The sequence below is a fragment of the Macaca thibetana genome, chromosome 19 (genome assembly GCF_024542745.1).
Source record: "Macaca thibetana thibetana isolate TM-01 chromosome 19, ASM2454274v1, whole genome shotgun sequence".
Classification (NCBI taxonomy): domain Eukaryota; kingdom Metazoa; phylum Chordata; class Mammalia; order Primates; family Cercopithecidae; genus Macaca; species Macaca thibetana.
Window position 1 is genome coordinate 15,329,763 of NC_065596.1, and position 19,533 is coordinate 15,349,295.

At 44.4% G+C, this 19,533-nt stretch overlaps 1 protein-coding gene and 1 long non-coding RNA gene across 2 annotated transcripts in view; one reads left to right on the forward strand and one right to left on the reverse strand.

The window, feature by feature from the left end:
* Positions 1-19,533, reverse strand: part of LOC126942911 (uncharacterized) — a 600,821-nt gene that overhangs the window by 117,984 nt on the left and 463,304 nt on the right. The gene's annotated exons all lie outside the window — the stretch shown is intronic.
* Positions 1-19,533, forward strand: part of MUC16 (mucin 16, cell surface associated) — a 150,815-nt gene that overhangs the window by 58,892 nt on the left and 72,390 nt on the right. Inside the window, 22 exon segments of the mRNA XM_050771029.1 lie at positions 2,620-2,747; positions 3,110-3,177; positions 7,946-8,118; positions 8,760-8,795; positions 9,049-9,114; positions 10,139-10,263; positions 10,773-10,840; positions 11,447-11,619; positions 11,947-11,982; positions 12,243-12,308; positions 13,244-13,368; positions 13,604-13,671; positions 14,286-14,458; positions 14,790-14,825; positions 15,085-15,150; positions 15,877-16,001; positions 16,257-16,324; positions 16,938-17,110; positions 17,439-17,474; positions 17,734-17,799; positions 18,726-18,850; positions 19,087-19,154. Coding sequence (XP_050626986.1) covers positions 2,620-2,747; positions 3,110-3,177; positions 7,946-8,118; positions 8,760-8,795; positions 9,049-9,114; positions 10,139-10,263; positions 10,773-10,840; positions 11,447-11,619; positions 11,947-11,982; positions 12,243-12,308; positions 13,244-13,368; positions 13,604-13,671; positions 14,286-14,458; positions 14,790-14,825; positions 15,085-15,150; positions 15,877-16,001; positions 16,257-16,324; positions 16,938-17,110; positions 17,439-17,474; positions 17,734-17,799; positions 18,726-18,850; positions 19,087-19,154 — 2,068 coding nt within the window.

Below are 19,533 nucleotides of genomic sequence, written 5' to 3' on the forward strand. Positions count from 1 at the left end.
TGTTATATAAAAATATATTTATGATTATAATGTAACATATATGTTATATATAGCTATTTATATAGCCATAACTATATATAAACTATATATAGTTATATATAACCATATATATAGTTACCATATAGTAACCATATATAAAACACATAGTTACATATATAGTGTCTCTCTATATAGTTATAGTTATACATATGGTTATAGATAGAGTTTCTATATCTGCAACTGTATATAGTTATATATGTATGTTTCTCTGTATATAACTATAGATATTTCTATACCTATAGTTATAGAAACTATATATGTAACTGAGAAATGCTGGGGAAAGATGGCATGAGGAAGCCTGGAGCAGTCATGGTCATCCCCGCTCCGCGCCGAACTCATCAAGAACAGAAGGGTCCTCCTCCTTCTCCAGCCATGTTGACCTTGAGCAATTTACTTCCCCTCTCAGTACCTCAGTTTTCTCACCTGCCAAGTGGGGACAATAATATTTCATAAATTGGTTGCAAATGTTAAATGCAACTCTATGTAAGAACACCTAGCACGGGGGCTACCAGGGAATTTGGTTTAACAAATATTTATCAGGCCCCTATTCTGGGCTAGGCAGAGGGGATAAGATGTTGATTAAGTCAAATGCAGTCCCTCCCCTCACCAAGTTTACAGTGTATTGAGGAAGACTGAAATGGAACAAGCAATTACAATTAGCAATAAAAGACAACCAAGTTATTGAGCACTTACTATATGGCATACCATGTGCTATTTTTTTATTTTTAACTTTTCGTTTTGAAATAAATAATAAATATAATAAAATAAATAATAAATAATATAAATAATAAATAACTTTTCATTTTGAAATAAATAATAAATATAATAAAATAATATAAATAAATAATAAATAACTTTTCATTTTGAAATAAATAATAAATAAATTCAGGGGATGTTGCGAAAATAGTGTAGCGTTCCCCTGTACCCTTCACCCAGTTTCTCCCCAGTGGCTACATCTTACATAACTCTAATACAATATCAAAAGCAGGAAATTGACGTTGTTAAAATCCATTTTACTGGTTTTACCTGTGTGTGCGTATATCAGCTTGTGTGTGTGCATGCACGTGTGTGCATGTGTGCATGCCTGCGTGTGTGTGCGTGTGTGCATGCATGTGTGTGCACATGTGCATGTGTGCGTGCGTGTGTATGCATGTGTGCACGTATGTGTGAGTCTTTGCATGTGTGTGTGCATGTGCACGTGTGTGTCCATGCATGTGTGTGTGCGTGTGTGTGGGTAGCCCTATGCAATTTTTATCACATGGGCGTAGCCCTATAATCACCACCACCATCAAGATTCAGAACTGTTCCATTCCCCCAAAGATTCCCCTCATGCTACCCTTCATAATCATGCCCACCGAGCCCAATACTATTGAATAGAGTAACCATTGCTATTCTGCTCTCCATCTCCATCTCCCTCTCTACAATTTTATTTTGAGTATGTTATTTAAATGGAAATGTCCAACATGTCACCTTTGGATCTGGCTTCTTTTCCACTCAGTGTAATGCCCTGGAGATGTGCTCTTTTTAACAGTCATGTAACCTTCCTAATTTCCCTCCAAAATATCATTATGCCCCTCGTCGCCTTTTTTTTTTTTTTTTTTTTTTTTTTTTTTTTTGGTTTGAGACAGTCTCTCTCTGTAGCCCAGGCTGGAGTGCAGTGATATAATCTCAGCTCAATGTAGCCTCCATCTCCCGGGTTCAAGTGATTCCCCTGCCTCAGCCTCCTGAGTAGCCGGGATTACAAGTGCATGCCACCAAGCCTGGCTAATTTTTGTATTTTTAGTAGAGACGGAATTTCACCGTCTTGGCCAGGCTGGTCTCGAATTCCTGACCTCAAGTGATCTGCCCGCCTTGGCCTCCCAAAGTGCTGGGATTACAGGCATGAGCCACCGCGCCTGGCCCATTATGCCCATTGTATTACAGTGGAAGAAACTGAGGTATGGACAGGTAACATGTCCACGGTCACTTGGCTGGTGAGGGGCAGAGAGGGGATTTGAAAACAAATCTGACTCACTAGTGTGGCCATAACCATGGTAACTATGTCTGTCTAGCGTGTGGTCTCCTCTTTATTAAAGGAAGAGCAAGTTCTGGGAGTTTGGGGATTGGGTGGGGAAGGGTAGCCAAGTAAAGCAGGTGAGAGAAGGTCTGCTTTAAGGACTGCTGTTTGATGTTTTGTTGTTGTTGTTCAATGTTCAATGGGATTGAGTTGACTCTTTTTTTCCTTCTTGTTCCCCAAAGCATGAGACTGTCCCGGTCCTTTTTTCTTTTAACTTCTCAGCTAGAGTTTGTTAGGGTGGGTATGGGCACCTGGCAGAGTCTGAGACCTCAGCTTCCAGTAGTCACACATTCTGACCCAATACACCCACCCTGGTCCCCTAACCTGCTTCTGGGCCCAGGTAATGCATTTTAGCAACATCCCACTTTTCTCCTTACCTGGCTTTCCGTTATCCGTCCAAACTAAAGCACCCACCTGTCTGCTTCAAACTCTTGCTTCAAGCACTCTGTCTGGGTCCTCAGAAATTGACTTAGAGTCAGTTCAGATCTGACTCAGGCGTGGTCTTCTTTTCTCCTTCCTTGCAGCAGCCACAGTCCCATTCATGGTGCCATTCACCCTCAACTTCACCATCACCAACCTGCAGTACGTGGAGGACATGCGGCACCCTGGTTCCAGGAAGTTCAACGCCACAGAGAGAGTCCTGCAGGGTCTGGTGAGAGCCCCGCCCACCTTACTCCTCCCCCGCCCACCTTACTCCTCCCCCGCCCACTTAGACAAACCACGCCCACCTCACACTACCTCTCCCACTGATGCCAGCCATGGCCACCTCATCCAACCCCAGCCACCTTTCCCTGCCCCACCCACTGATTTTAGCCAAGCCCACCTCACCCTTCCCCGCCTACTGATGCCAGCCACGCTCACCTTTCCATGCTATGCCCACTTATTTCAGTCACGCCCACCTCATCCTGTCCCACCCACATCACTCCAGCCTGGTCCACCCCTCCAGTGCCCCACTCTTCCTGGCTTCCCACAGCTGTTGTTTCTGTTTCTCACCTCCCCTCTCCTTCCTTGCAGCTCAAACCCTTGTTCAGGAATAGCAGTCTGGAATTCCTCTATTCAGGCTGCAGACTAGCCTCACTCAGGTGAGACCCTCCCCAAGAAAACACAACCCAACAGGTGAATATGACCCTAGTCTCTGGGCTCCTTGATTCTGTTCATACTTGGAACAACTATTGCCCATGGATACTAAGCATCACCACCACCAGCAGCAGCTAACTATTCCTAAGACCCAAGGGGCATTATGTACTTTATATTTAATGCCTCATCAATGTTTGCAACAGTCTCATGAAACAGGAGCAGAAGGGGAAACTGAGGCCCAGGTTAAGTGGCTTGTGCCAGGGTACACGAAGCAACTCCAGCACTTCAGGTTCTAGATCCAAACTCCTATCCCTTAGGTGGCACTGCCTCTTCTGCTCCCTTGCAACATGTGGAAAACCCCAATCTGACTTCCCTCTAAAGGAACTTTCCCAGAGAATCTAAGAGGGGAAGAAAGGAAGGCGTTCAGCCCTTACACACAGGAGGTCAGCTCTTGAGTGACTCAGAATGCAGCCACAGAGGGCCTGGCCGCTCTGAGGGAGACTGAGAGGCGCCGAGGGCACTGTACCTGAGTGCTGGAAAGGGCAGGTCTTTTAGGGTAGACGTTGGTTGATATCATTTCCTGCCTGGCATTCTCACCTTTCACACCTCTCTCACAGAATCTCCAAGTGTGTCTCTCCCAAGAGTCCCATTTTATCAGTCATCTACCTCCAGCTTCCTTTCCTTCCCAGGGGGAAGCGGGGACAGGGTGCCCTAGTGGCTAAGAGCATTGGTGAACTCAGGCAGACCTCAGTTCTAAACCAACCCAGCTCTGCCATTTACTGAGTTCTGTGACCCTGAGCAAGTGCCTGACATCTTCTGTGCCCTGTTTCCCGACATATTATATACACAAAATATATATATAGACATATAGTGCATATACATATTGAGGCATATTTTATAAATGCATATTTATAGACATTTTATATGCATATGCTATATACATATACATCATATGTTATGTATAATGTATATATTATACATATTGTTATATTGTATACATGTTATATGTTATAACATATATAGTACATGTATCTATAACATACATATGTTACATATAACATATATGTACATAACATAACATGTTACATATGTTATGTTACATATAATGTATATGTTATATAGATATATAATTATATATTATATAATTGTTATATATAATGTATATATTATAGTTGTTATAAATTATATATAGCATATAATGTATACATTATGTATTGTTATATATAATATAACCTATACATATATAACATATGTATAACTTTTATGTTATATAATGTATATAACATATATGTGTGTGATGTATATAGCATATCTGACATTAACATATGATATATGCTATAATATATGTTATAACATATATTACATGTTACATAACAAACATTTTGTTATAAATCAGTTTAATATACATTATGTTACATATAATGTATATGTTATATATGACATATTGTATATAATTATATATTATATAATTGTTATGTATAATGTATATATTATATTTGTTATGTATTATGTACCACATATAACATACACATTATATATAGTTATAATATATACCTATATAACATATATGTATAACTTATGTTATATATGATGTATATAACATATATGTGATGTATATAACATATCTGACATTAACATATAACATATATTATAATCTAACATATATTTGTTACATATAATATATATCATGTATAATAATATAATATGTATAAATATATAATATATAAAAGTATGTAAGTATAAATACATATCATATATACATATATTATATATAGTATACATGTGGATACATATAACTACTACATATATCTAGTATATATTCTATATATAACCAGTCCATGAATTACAATGATTCAACTTACGATTTTTCAAACTTGGTGATAATACCATAGCAATATGCATTCAGTAGAAAGCATACCTTCAACACCCATGCAACCATTCTGTCATTCACTTTCAGTACAATATTCAATAAATTATATGATATATTCAACAGTTTATAATAAAATAGGCTCTGTGTTAGGTGATTTTGCCCAACTGTAGGCTAATGTAAGGGTTCAGAGCATGTTTAAGGTAGGATAGGCTAAGCTATCATGTTCTGTAGGTTAGGTATAGTCAATTTTTATTTTTATTTTTATTTTTATTTTTAAGACAAAGTCTTGCTCTGTCACCCAGACTGGAATGCAGTGGTGCGATCATAGCTCACTGCAGCCTCGAATTCCTGGGCTCAAGTGATCCTCCCACCTCAGCCTCCTGAGTAGCTGGGACTACAGGTGTGTGTCACCACACCTGGCTATTTTTTTTCAATTTTTTTGTGGAGAGGAGGGTCTTGCCATGTTGCCCAGGTGGCCTTGAACTCCTGGGCTCAAGGAATCCTCCCACTTTGGCCTCCCAAAATCCTGGGATTATAGGCATGAGCCACCACGCCTGGCTACAGGGCATTTTTGACCTATGATATTTTCAATTCACAATGGTTTATCAGGGCCGGGCATGGTGGCTCACACTTGTAATCCCAGCACTTTGGGAGGCTGAGGCAGGTGGGTCGCTTGAGGCCAGGAGTTTGAGACCAGGCTGGCCAAATGGCAAAATCTTGTCTCTACTAAAACTACAAAAATTAGCCAGATGTGGTGTGACAGCTGTAGTTCCAGCTACTCGGGAGGCTGAAGCATGAGAATCACTTGAACTTAGGAGATGAAGGTTGCAGTGAGTCAAGGTCACACCACTGCACTCCAGCCTGGATGACAGAGGAGACTCTTGTCTCCAAAAAGCAAAACAACAGGCTGGGTGCACGGCTCATGCCTGTAATCCCAGCACTTTGGGAGGCTGAGGCTGGTGGATCACCTGAGGTCAGTAGTTCAAGATCAGCTTGGCAAACATGGAGAAAACCCATCTCTACTAAAAATACAAAAATTAGCTGGGTGTGGTGGCGGGTACCTGCAGTCCCAGCTACTCAGGAGGCTGAAGCAGGAGAATGGATTGAACCTGGGAAGCAGAGGTTGCAGTGAGCCAAGATCACACCACTGCACTCCAGCCTGGGCAACAGAGTGAGACTCCATCTCCAAAAACAAAAGAAAACAAAAACAAAAAAAGAAAATAAAAAACATGGGTTTATCAGGACATAATACCATCATGAGTCAAGAAGCGTCTAAAAGTATGTGGTAGTTATATAAAAATAGTTATGTAGTTATATACAATAGTTATATATAAATCAGTTTAATATATGTTAGGTAGAGGTATATGGTAGTTATATAAAAAATAGTTACATAATAGTTATATAGTTGTATAATTATATAAAATAGTTACATATAAACCAATTTAATATATGTTAGGAAGAGGTATAATAATATATATTACATATGCTATATAATATAATAATGTATCAAATGCAAAACAACATCATATATATTTTATATTAAGCTTATATTTACAGATCTACATATTTATATATTTTATGTTATGTATAATTGTGTTATACATAATATAATTAGTATAGTACTGACCGGGGCAATTGAGCAGTACCAACCCATAGGGATGCTTTGAGGATGAAAATATGTGATTATGAATACAAAATGCTGGGCCTGCTGCATAGGAAGTATTTAATAAATGGTAGTTGTTACTATAAAGTCGTTCGTACTATAGAGCTACTCACAACCCTGGGACATAGGAGCCCCTTTTCCTGTAATCACTCAATAGTGGGTGGGCAGGTAGATGAGTCCATGTCCTGTGGCCAGGAACAGGTGCTGAGACACGAAGACCTTCTGACTGCTTGTTGGACCAGCCACAGTTTCAGACAGACCAGCCAAAAAGGGCATTTTTCCCAAGCCATTCAGGTCCTTTAAGTTTCGTAACAAATCTCCTAGCCCTGCTGGTCCATAGGATCTAGAGACGATTACTTGACCCTTCTGATCCCGCCATTTGAAAACACCATGCCGTGGGCACCAGTAGGAGGGCCACTGCTACGCGCACCAGTACAAGGGCCACTGCCACGGATTACAGATTGACCCTAAGTACAGCTGTCGCACATCTGGTACTTTAGGAGGCTTATTCGGGGCCATGCAGATCCTTGGCATTATTATCCTAGGATCCTACACCAAGCAAAGCAGGAGCTGCCCCTCCTCATAAACCCATAAGCCCTCCTCTTGAGCAAAGCAGCTGGGAAGGCAGAAGCTATTCAAGCTCCCCTCTGCCCCAGTTCCAAAGACAGACTCAGCTCAAGCTACATGCAGTAAACCCTATAAAAGTCTCACCTCTTGGCATTTCTGCCATGATAATGCTTTCTGCTTCCACTAATAATCCTAGTAATTTGTTTATGGTAGGCATCTCTCTGATGAGAGCCGCATTCTTTTTGTTTGTTTGCTTGTTTGTTTGTTTGAGACAGAGTCTCGCTCTGTTGCCCAAGCTGGAGTGCAGTGGCGTGATCTTGGCTCACTGCAACCTCTGGCTCCTGGGTTCAAGCAATTCTCCTGGCTTAGCCTCCCGAGTAGCTGGGACTGCAGGCACGTACCACCACACCCAGCTAATTTTTGCATTTTTAGTGGAGATAGGGTTTCACCATGTTGGCCAGGATGGTCTCAATCTCTTGACCTCGTGATCCACCTGCCTCAGCCTCCCAAAGTGTTGGGATTACAGGCGTGAGCCACCGCACCCGGACTGAGAGCCACATTCTTGTTAACCACAGTTTCCCCAGATTTCGCATTAGGGGCTGACAAAGAGTGGAAAGGAAGGACAAAAGGATGGAGAGGTGGATTGACTAAGCATATGTAGGTTCTTAACCAGGCCAGAGAAGGACGGATCAGCCACAGCAGTGGATGCCATCTGCACACATCGCCCTGACCCTGAAGGCCTCGGACTGGACAGAGAGCGACTGTACTGGGAGCTGAGCAACCTGACCAATGGCATCCAGGAGCTGGGCCCCTACACCCTGGACCGGAACAGTCTCTATGTCAACGGTGAGCAGCTGTGATGTGGTTGGAGGCTCTTCCTCTTCCTCCTTGCTGGGCAGCCTGTAATCTCTGGCTTGAGGTCACACTCACTACCAGGCAATTGAAAATTTGTCCCTGTGCTCTACATGGGATGACTAAGTTCTGGACTTCAGATTATCTCTTTGTTTTGAGACGGAGTCTCGCTCTGTTGCCAGGCTGAGGTGCAGTGGCATGATTTCAGCTCACTGCAACCTCCGCCTCCCAGGTTCAAGCAATTCTCCTGCCTCAGCCTCCCGAGTAGATGGGACTACAGATGCATGCCACCACACCCAACTAATTTTTGTATTTTTAGTAGAGACAGGGTTTCTCCATGTTGGCCAGGATGGTCTCGATCTCTTGACCTCATAATCCACCTTGCCTTGGCCTCCCAAAGTGTTGGGATTACAGGCTTGAGCCACCGCACCTGGCCAGGATTTCACGGTTTCTTCATCATCATGGAATGAATTCCATCAGGGCATTCTTCCCCGATATGAGGGCGCTGATAGGAAATCTTTAATGGTCCCTGTTGCATGAAACTCCTTCCATTGCACCAGGGTAGCCCTGACCCCTAATTGGTCCCCCACATCTCCTCATCACTTACCCACACTCCTCCCTCCTTCTCTATGCAGGTTTCACCCATCGAAGCTCTATGTCCGCCACCAGCAGTGAGTATTCAACTCATTTCCACATGCCCATGATCCTACACAAAGCAAAGCAGGAGCTGCCCCTCTTCATAAACCCATAAGTCTTCTTGAGCAAAGCAGCTGGGAAGGCAGAAGTTATTCAGGCTCCTCTCTGCCCCAGTTTCAAAGACAGACTCAGCTCAAGCCCACATGCAGCAAACCCTATAAAAGTCACCTTTTGGCATTTCTGCCATGGTAGTGCTTTCTGCTCTCACTAATGAGGACTTCTCCTCAGCTCCTGGGACCTCCACAGTGGATGTGGGAACCTCAGGGACTCTATCCTCCAGCCCCAGCCCCACGAGTAAGTACCAGTTAATGACATCTCTATTACAGCATGCTATCTCTGTCATTTTTACTCAGATGAAGATGGAAAGTCATAGCAAATCTACTGACAGTGAGTGGACCAATGAAATTTGTTGGCCACCTAGTGGGTACCAGATCCTAGAGATACAGCAGGGAAAACAAAACTGATACAAAATCTCTGCTCTCAGTGAGCTTGTTTTCTTGTCATGATGATGATGTTGGTGGTGGTGCTATTGATGATGATGATGGTGATGGTGATGATGTTGAAGAAAATGATGCTGGTGATGGTGGTGGGGGTTACTATGGTAATAATGATAAGTTGAGTGTGATGATGATGGTGGTGGTGTTGATGATGGTGATTATTATTATGCTAGTGATGTTGATGATGGTAATGGTGATGTCAATGACAATTACAATGATGGGGATGAGGATGATGTTGGTGATGGTGGTGGGGTTATGATGGTAATGATATGTTGAGTGTGATGATGCTGATGGTGATGGTGGTAGTGTTGATGATGATGATTATTATTATTGTTATGCTACTGACATTGTTGATGATGGTGACAGTGATGTTCATGCCAATGACGATGATGGTAATGAGAATGATGTCGGTGATGGTGGTGGGGTTATGATGGTAATGATATGTTGAATGTGATGATGGTGATGATGATGTTTGTGGATCATGACCATGATGGGGATCATCATGGTGGTGCTGGTGGTACTTGTGATGAGAATAATGATGATAATAATAATAATGATGACTATGATAGTGATGATGATAATGGTGATAATAAAGATAACAGATATCACCTCACAATATTGAGCACTACATATGTGCCAAGAGCTATGCTCAGCATCTAACTACTATTATATAATCTACTTTAGAAAATAAATTGTATCATAGATAAGAAAGGCATGGAAAATATTTATTATGTCACTTAATTTAATTACTGCATATGGTTATTACAAAGTGCTATTCTCTCTACTTTGAACATAATGTTTATTTCCCACTCCCACTACAGCTGCTGGCCCTCTCCTGGTGCCGTTCACCCTCAACTTCACCATCACCAACCTGCAGTATGAGGAGGACATGCGTCGCCCTGGCTCCAGGAAGTTCAACACCACAGAGAGGGTCCTGCAGGGTCTGGTTAGTGTCTTGCCCTCCACACTCTGCCTTGCTCATGATACCCAGTTCCCCTTACATCATCCATGCCAGGGCAATGGAAGAATATCACACCCAACTCACTCTCGCCCCATGAGATGCAAGCCTCAGCTGGGAGCAGTGGCTCACGCCTGTAATACCAGCACTTTGGGAGGCCAAGGCGGGTGGATCACTGAGGTCAGGAGTTTGTGACCAGCCTGGCCAACATGATGAAACCTCATCTCTACTAAAAATACAAAATTAGCTGAGCATGGTGGTGCATGCCTGTAATCCCAGCTACTTGGGAGGGTGAGGCAAGAGAATCACTCGAATCTGGGAGGCAGAGGTTGCAGTGAGCCAAGATCATGCCTAGGCTAAAAAGCGAAACTCCATCTCAAAAAAAAAAGAAGAGATGCAAGCCTCACCCACCGAAGCCAGCCCTGCCCAATTCACTTCTGCCTGGCTCCTACATACAACTTAGCCCTCCTACTCACCTCCCTCTCCCTCCTCCACAGCTCAGGCCCTTGTTCAAGAACACCAGTGTCAGCCCTCTGTACTCTGACTGCAGACTGACCTTGCTCAGGTGAGACCTTAGAATTTCCAGCCTGGCTGCCCCACTTGTTCTCACTCCAAAAGACTTTGCACTGCTTCCTTGCTGCACTTCCTAGGGATATCCTCACCAAAGGTGGAATTCAGGAGTCACTGACTTCAGGATCAGTGTGTTTCCTGATAGTAACACCCCTACACCCCACCTCAACAGAGAGAATCTGCATGGCCCATCATCAGGATTGAGCCCCTACCCTTATCATCCCTCTGAATTCCCTCCATTCCCTGTGCCTCCCTTTCCTTTAGGTGTTAAATTCTATCTCCAGGATTTCTCTCAGGACAATCATGCCTCATCCACGTGCTTTCATCCTCATTTCCAGCTCTTCACTGGGCTCAAGTCTGGCCCCCCGTCCTGTCCATGAAAATTTCAGTTTCATCTTGCACTTTTATAAAAGTAATTGTATCCGTGACTCCGCTCACAGACCTAAGCCAGACAATAGTGCATGCACTAAGAGTCGATGTGGCTTCTCACCTCTTTCCCAGATTTTTAATTTCTCTGGTCCTTGCTGTCCTTCCCTCAGCAATCACAAGACCTTTCCTAGATAATCTTTTCATTGTCATTTTTCCCACTGACCCTCCCCAGACCCGAGAAGGATGGGGCAGCCACTGGAGTGGATGCCATCTGCACCCACCGCCTTGACCCCAAAAGCCCTGGACTCAACAGGGAGCAGCTGTACTGGGAGCTAAGCAAGCTGACCAATGGCATTGATGAGCTGGGCCCCTACACCCTGGACAGGAACAGTCTCTATGTCAATGGTGAGTGACTGTGATGTGGTTAAAATCTCTTCCCCCCGCCAGGCAGCCTCTAATCTCTAATTAGAGGTCACACTCCCTGCCTGGCTTTTGAAAATTCTGTCATATGCTCCACATGGGATGACTGAGGTCTGAACTTCATGGTTTCGTTATCATTGTGGACTGTGTTCCTTCAGGGCATTCTTTCCTGATGTGAAGATGCTGATAGGAAATCTTCAATGGTCCCTGTACCATGAAACTCAGTTCATTGCACCAGGGTAGCATTGACCTCCGTTTGGTCCCCCACCCCTCCTGTCTCTTACCCACTCTCCTCCCTCCTTCTCTTTGCAGGTTTCACCCATCGGAGCTCTGTGTCCACCACCAGCAGTGAGTATTCAACTCATGTCCAAATGCCCCGGTTCCTACACCAAGAGGAGCAGGAGCTGGCCCCTCCTCATAAACCCATAAGTCCTCTTCATGAGCAAACAAGTTAGGAGGGCAGAAGTTATTCAAGCGCCCCTCTGCCCAGCTCAAGAGACCAACCCAGCTCAAGCCACACATGCAACAAACCCTATAAATAGTCTCCCCTTTTGCCATTTCTGCCAAGAGAGTGCTTTCTGCTTTCACTGACGAGGAATTTTCCTCAGCTCCTGGGACCTCCATAGTGGATTTTGGAACCTCAGGGACTCCATCCACCCTCTCCAGCCCCACGAGTAAGTATCAGTCAATGACATATCTATGAGAGCGTGCCTGATTAGTGTAAACATCTCTGTCATTTTCACTCAAATAAAGATGGAAAATCAAAGTAAATCTAGTGATAGTGAGTGGACAAATTTGTTTTGGCCACCTACTGTGTACCAGACCCCAGGAATACAGTAAGAAAAAGAAAATCAATTTTAAAACAACCTATGCCCTCAGTGAGCTTGTATTCTTGTGATGATGATGATGGTGGTGATAGTTATGATGGTAATAATGATGTGTTGAATGGGATGATGATGGTGGTGGTGGTGACATTGTTTATGATGATGATGATGATGATGGTCATACTGTTGATGATGGCGGTAGTGATGTTGATGATGATGGTGATGGTGATGAGGATGATGCTGGTGATGGTGGTAGAGGTTATGATAGTAATTATGTATTGAGTGAGATGATGATAGTGGTAGTGTTGCTGTTTATAATGATGATAGTGGTGATCTTGATGATGGTGGTAGTGATGTTGATGACAATGATGATGGTGATGAGGATGATTCTGGTGATGGTGGTGGGGTTATGATGGCAATGATGATGTGTTGAGAGTGATGATGTTTGTGGTGGTCATGATGGGGATTATCATGGTGGTGATAACAGTGGCGATGATGATAATAATGATGGTGATGGTGACAATCTTGGTGATGGTGATGATGGTGACAATAAAGTTAACAGAAAATGTCAGACAGTATTGAGCAATACATATTCACCAAAAGCTATGCTCAGCATCTACTATTATATACTTTTATAAAAATAAATTGTATTATTATAGGCAAGGGAGGCATGGTAAATATTTTGTCCCTCAATTTAAATTCTACGTATATTGAAAGATAAGTCTCTTGCAAACTCCTATTTTCTCTGCTTTGAACATAGTGTTTATTTCCCATTCCAACTGCAGTCGTTGGCCCTCTCCTGGTGCCATTCACCCTCAACTTCACCATCACCAACCTGCAGTACGAGGAGGATATGCATCACCCTGGCTCCAGGAAGTTCAACACCACAGAGAGCGTCCTACAGGGTCTGGTGAGAGCCCTACCCACTTTATTCCTGCCCCTCCCCAGATACCCAGTCCCTCCTACATCATCCAAGCCAGAACTGTGGAAGAAGATTGCACCCATCTCACCCTTGCCCGCAAAGGATGCAAGCCTTGCTTACTGAGGCCAGCCCCGCCCACTGGTGCCTGCTCCACACACCTGACTTCTGCCCCCCACACATGCACCTTAGCCCTCCTACTCTCTTTCCTCTCCTTCCTTCACAGCTTGGCCCTGTATTCAAGAACACTAGTGTTGGCCCTCTGTACTCTGGCTGCAGACTGACCTCTCTCAGGTGAGACCTTAGAAGATCCAGCCTGGCTGCCCCAATTGTTTCCACTCCAATAGACTTTGCACTGCCTCCTTGCTGCACCTCCTAGGGATATCCTCACCAAAAGGGGAATGCAGGAGTCACTGACTTCAGGACCAATGTGTTTCCTGATAGTAACACCCCCACACCCCACCTCAACAGGGAGAATCTGCATGGTCCATCATCAGGATTGAGCCTCTACCCTGATGATCCTTCTGAATTCCCTCCTTCCCCTGCCACTCCCTTTCATTTAGGTGTTAAATTCTGTCCCTAGAATTTCTCCCAAGACAATCATGCCTCATCCATGTGCTTTCATCCCCATTTCCAGCTCTTCACTGGACTCAAGTCTGGGCTCTCCTGTCCCCATGCCATGAGAATGTAGGTTTCACCTTGCACTTTGATAAGCATGGTTGTATCCGTGATTCTGCTCACAGTTCCAAGCAAGACAATAGTCAGTGCACTCAGAAAATCTAGGTGTGGCTTCTCACCTCTTTCCCAGGTTTCTCATTTCCTCTGGTTCCTTGACATGTTTCCCTCAGCAATCTCAAGACAAGTCCTGGTACTCTTTTCATTGTCATTCCTCCTCCTACCTTCCCCAGGTCCGAGAAGGATGGAGCAGCCACTGGAGTGGATGCCATCTGCACCCACCATCTTGACCCCAAAAGCCCTGGACTCAACAGAGAGCAGCTGTACTGGGAGCTGAGCCAACTGACCAATGGCATCAAAGAGCTGGGCCCCTACACCCTGGACAGTAACAGTCTCTATGTCAATGGTGAGCAGCTGTGATGTGGTTGGAGTTTTTTCCCTCTAGAATCTGGGAAGAATCTAATCTCTGGCTTGAAGTCACACTCCCTGCCTGGTCATTGAATATTCTGTCGTTTGCTCTACATGGGATGACTAAGTTCTGGACTTCACAGTTTCTTCATTATCATGAACTGTGTTCCCTCAGGGCACTCTTCCCTGTTGTGAGGATGCTGATAGGAATTCTTTAATGGCCCCAGTCCCATGAAACTCTTTAATTGCACCAGGATTGCCATGGCCCCTATTGTACCCCCCACATCTCCTTAACCCTTACCCAGTCTCCTCCCTCCTTCTCTATGCAGGTTTCACCCATCGGACCTCTGTGTCCACCACCAGCAGTGAGTATTCAACTCATGTCCAGAACCCTTGATCCTACATCAAGTGGAGCAGGAGCTGGCCCCTCCTCCTAAACCCATAAGTCCTCCTCTTGAGCAATGGAGCTGGGAAGGCAGAAGTTATTGAAGCTCCCCTCCACCCCAGCTCCAAAGACAGACCCAGCTCAAGCCCACATGCAGCAGACCTCATAAAAGTCTAACTTCTTGCCATTTCTGCCATGAGATTATTTTCTGCTTTCAATGATAAGGATTTTTTTCTCAGCTCCTGGGACCTCCACAGTGGCCTTTGGAACCTCAGGGACTCCATCCTTCCTCCCAAGCCCCACAAGTAAGTACCAGTCAATGGCATCTCCCTTAGATCATGCCTGATGAATGTGAACGTATGTGCCATTTTCACTCAAATGAAGATGGAAAATCATAGTAAATCCAGTGATACTGAGTGAACCAAAATTTTATTGGCCACCTACAGTGTACCAGAGCTTAGAGATACAAGGAAAACAAAACGAATAAAAGCATCTCTGCCCTCAGTGAGCTTGTGTTCATGTGATGATGATGATGGTGGTGGTCGTTATGACAGTAATAATGACAGGTTGAGTGTGATGATGATTGATGATGGTAGTGATGCTGTTGATGACGATGGTGGTGATGTTACTGACAATGATGGTGATGGACATAAGGATGTTGTCAGTGATGGTTGTGAAGGTTATGATGGTAGTGATGATGTGTTGAGTGTGATGATGATGATGATGATGGTGGTGGTGCTGTTTATGATGGTGAAAATGATAGTAACGATGACAATGACCAGCCATCATAAATATAACAGATAACATCAGACAATATTGAGCACTGAATATGCATGGATACTTATGCTCAGCATCTAACTACTATTATATAATCTACTTTTATAAAAATAAATTGTATTATTATAGGCAAGGAAGACATGGTAAATATTTTCTCTCTCAATTTAAATTTTGCACATGTTTAAAGATAAGTCTATTCCAAACCCCCATTTCTTGACTTTGAACATAGTGTTTATTTTCAATTCCCACTACAGCTGCTGGCCCTCTTCTGGTGCCTTTCACCCTCAACTTCACCATCACCAACCTGAAGTATGAGGAGGACATGCGTCACCCTGGTTCCAGGAAGTTCAACACCACAGAGAGGGTCTTGCAGAATCTGGTTAGTGCCCTGCCCTCCTGACTCTGCCCGGCCCCAGATATCCAGTCCCTTCTACATCATCCATGCCTGGGTGATAAAAGAAGATAGCACCAACTTCACCCTTCCCTCCGAGAGATGCAAACCACACCCAAGAAGACCGGCCCGGCTCATTGGTGCTTGCTCCACCCACCTCACATCTGCACCTAACACACACACTTCAGCCCTCCTACTCACATCCCTCTCCCTCCTCCCCATCTCCCTCTCCCTCCTCCACAGCTTGGTCCCATGTTGAAGAACACCAGTGTTGGCCCTCTCTACTCTGGCTGCAGACTGACCTTGCTCAGGTAAGACTTTAGAAGAGCCAGCCTGGGTGCCCCACTTGTTCCCACTCCAAAAGACTTTGCACTGCTTCCTTGCTACACTTCCTAGGGATATCCTCACCAAAAGGGGAATTCAGGAGTCACTGGCTTGAGAACCAGTTGTTTCTGGATAGTAACACCCCCATGCCCCACCTCAACATGCAGAATCTTCATGGTCCATCATCAGGATTGAGGCACTACCCTGATCACCCCTCTGAATTCCCTTCTTTCCGTGCCCCTCCCTTTCATTTAGGTGTTAAATTCTGTCCCCAGGATTTCTCTCAACATAATCATGCCTCATCCACATACATTCATCAGCCTTTCAAGCTCACCACTAGTCTGAAGTCTGGGTTCTCCTGTTCCCATGCCATGAGAATGCAGGTTTCACCTTGCACTTTTATAAAAATTATTATATCCAGGACTCTGCTTCCTGTCCCAACCAAGACAGTGGTCTGTGTACGCAGATAATCTAAGTGTGGCTTCTCACCTCTACCCCAAGTTTCTCATTTCCTCTGGTTCCTTGACATGTTTCCCTCAGCAATCTCAAGACAAGTCCTGGTACTCTTTTCATTGTCATTCCCCCTCCTACCTTCCCCAGGTCCGAGAAGGATGGGGCAGCCACTGGAGTGGATGCCATCTGCACCCACCGTCTTGACCCCAAAAGCCCTGGAGTGGACAGGGAGCAGCTGTACTGGGAACTGAGCCAGCTGACCCATGGCATCAAAGAGCTGGGGCCCTACACCCTGGACAGGAACAGTCTGTATGTCAATGGTGAGCAGCTGTGGTATGCTAGCAGTCTCTTCCTCCTTGATGTGCAACCTCTAATCTCTGGCTTGGGAACACACTCCCTGCCTGGCCATTGAAAATTCTGTCATATGCTCTATATAGGATGACTAAGTTCTGGACTTCATGGATTTTTCGTTATCATGAGAGGCATTCCCTCTGGGCACTCTTCCCTGTTGTGATGATGCTGATAGGAAATCTTTAATGACCCCTCTCCCATGAAACTCCTTTAATTGCACCAGGATAGTCCTGAACTCTATTGCGTCCCCCACATCTCCTTAACCCTTAGCCATCTCCTCCCTACTTCTCTATGCAGGTTTCACCTATCGGACCTCTGTGCCCACCACCAGCAGTGAGTATTCAACTCATGTCCAGATGCCCCTGATCCTATACCAAGTGGAGCAGGAGCTGGCCCCTCCTCTTAAACCCATAAGTCCTCCTCTTGTGCAAATGAGCTGGGAAGGCAGAAGTTACTCAAGCTCCCTTTTGCCCCAGCTCCAAAGACAGACCCAGGTCAAGACCAAATGCAGCAGACCTCACAATAGTCTACCTTCTTGTCATTTCTGCCATGAGAGTGTTCTCTGCTTTCACTGATGAGGACTTTTTCTCAGCTCCTGGGACCTCCACAGTGGACCTTGGGACCTCAGGGACTCCATCCTCCGTCCTCAGCCCCACAAGTAAGTAACAGCCAATGGTATCTACATGCCTGATGAATGTAAACATCTCTGCCATTTTCAATCAAATGAAGATGGAAAATCATAATAAATCTAGTGATACTGAGTGAACCAAAAATATTTATTGGCCACCTACAGTGTTCCAGACCCTAGGGATATAGCAAGGAAAACAAAAGCAATAAAAACATCTCTGCCCTCAGTGAGCTTGTGTTCATGTGACGATGATGGTGGTAGTGGTGGTAACAGTAATAACGACATATTGAGTGTGATGATGATTTATGATTATGGCATTGCTGTTGATGATGGTGGTGGTGAAGTTATTGGCATTGATGATGATGGACATAAGGATGTTGTCAGTGATGGTTGTGAAGGTTATGATGGTAATGATGTGCTGAGTGTGTGATGATGATGATGATGATGATGATGATGATGATGATGGTGGTGCTGTTTATGATGGTGACCATGGTACTGATGATGTTGATGTTGGTAGTGGTAATGCTGATGACAATAACAATGATGATGATGAGGATGATGCCAGTGATGGTCATGTGGTTATGATGATAATGATGATGTGTTGAGTGTGCTGATGATTATGTTTGTGGTGGTCATGATGGGGATGATCATGGTAATGATGATAATAATGATGGTGATGGTGACAATGATAGCAAAATTGGTGACGGCCGTAATAAAGATAACAGATAACATCAGACAATATTGAGCACTGAATATGCACAACTAGCTAGGCTCAACATCTAACTACTACCATATAATATACTTTTATAAAAATAAATTGTATTATTATAGGCAAGGGAGACGTGGTAAATATTTTTCTCTCAATTTAAATTTTGCGTATGTTTAAAGATAAGTCTATTCCAAACCCCTATTTTCTCTACTTTGAACACAGCGTTTATTTTCAATTCCCACTACAGCTGCTGGCCCTCTCCTGGTGCCGTTCACCCTCAACTTCACCATCACCAACCTGAAGTACGAGGAGGACATGCATCACCCTGGCTCCAGGAAGTTCAACACCACGGAAAGGGTCCTGCAGAGTCTGGTTAGTGCCCTGCCCTCCTCACTCTGACTAGCCCCAGATATCCAGTCCCTTCTACATCATAGATGACAAGGTGATGAAAGAAGATAGTACGAACCTCACCCCTGCCTCTGAGAGATGCAAGCCCTGCCCACGGAGACCAGCCCTGCTCATTGGTGCCTGCTGTGCCCACCTCACATCTGCCTCTAACACATACACACCTTAGCCCTCCTATTCACCTCCCTCTCCCTCCTCCACAGCTTGGTCCCATGTTCAAGAACACCAGTGTTGGCCCTCTGTACTCTGGCTGCAGACTGACCTTGCTCAGGTGAGACTTTAGAAGAGCCAGCCTGGCTGCCCCACTTGTTCCCACTCCAAAAGACTTTGCACTGCTTCCTTGCTACACTTCCTAGGTATATCCTCACCAAGAGGGGAATTCAGGAGTCGCTGGCTTGAGAACCAGTTGTTTCCTGATAGTAACACCCCCATGCCCCACCTCAACATGCAGAATCTTCATGGTCCATCATCAGGATTGAGGCACTACCCTGATCACCCTTCTGAATTCCCTTCTTTCCCTGCCCCCCCCCCTTCATTTAGGCGTTAAATTCTGTCCCCAGGATTTCTCTCAAAATAGTCATGCCTCATCCACATACATTCATCAGCCTTTCAAGCTCACCACTAGTCTGAAGTCTGGGTTCTCCTGTTCC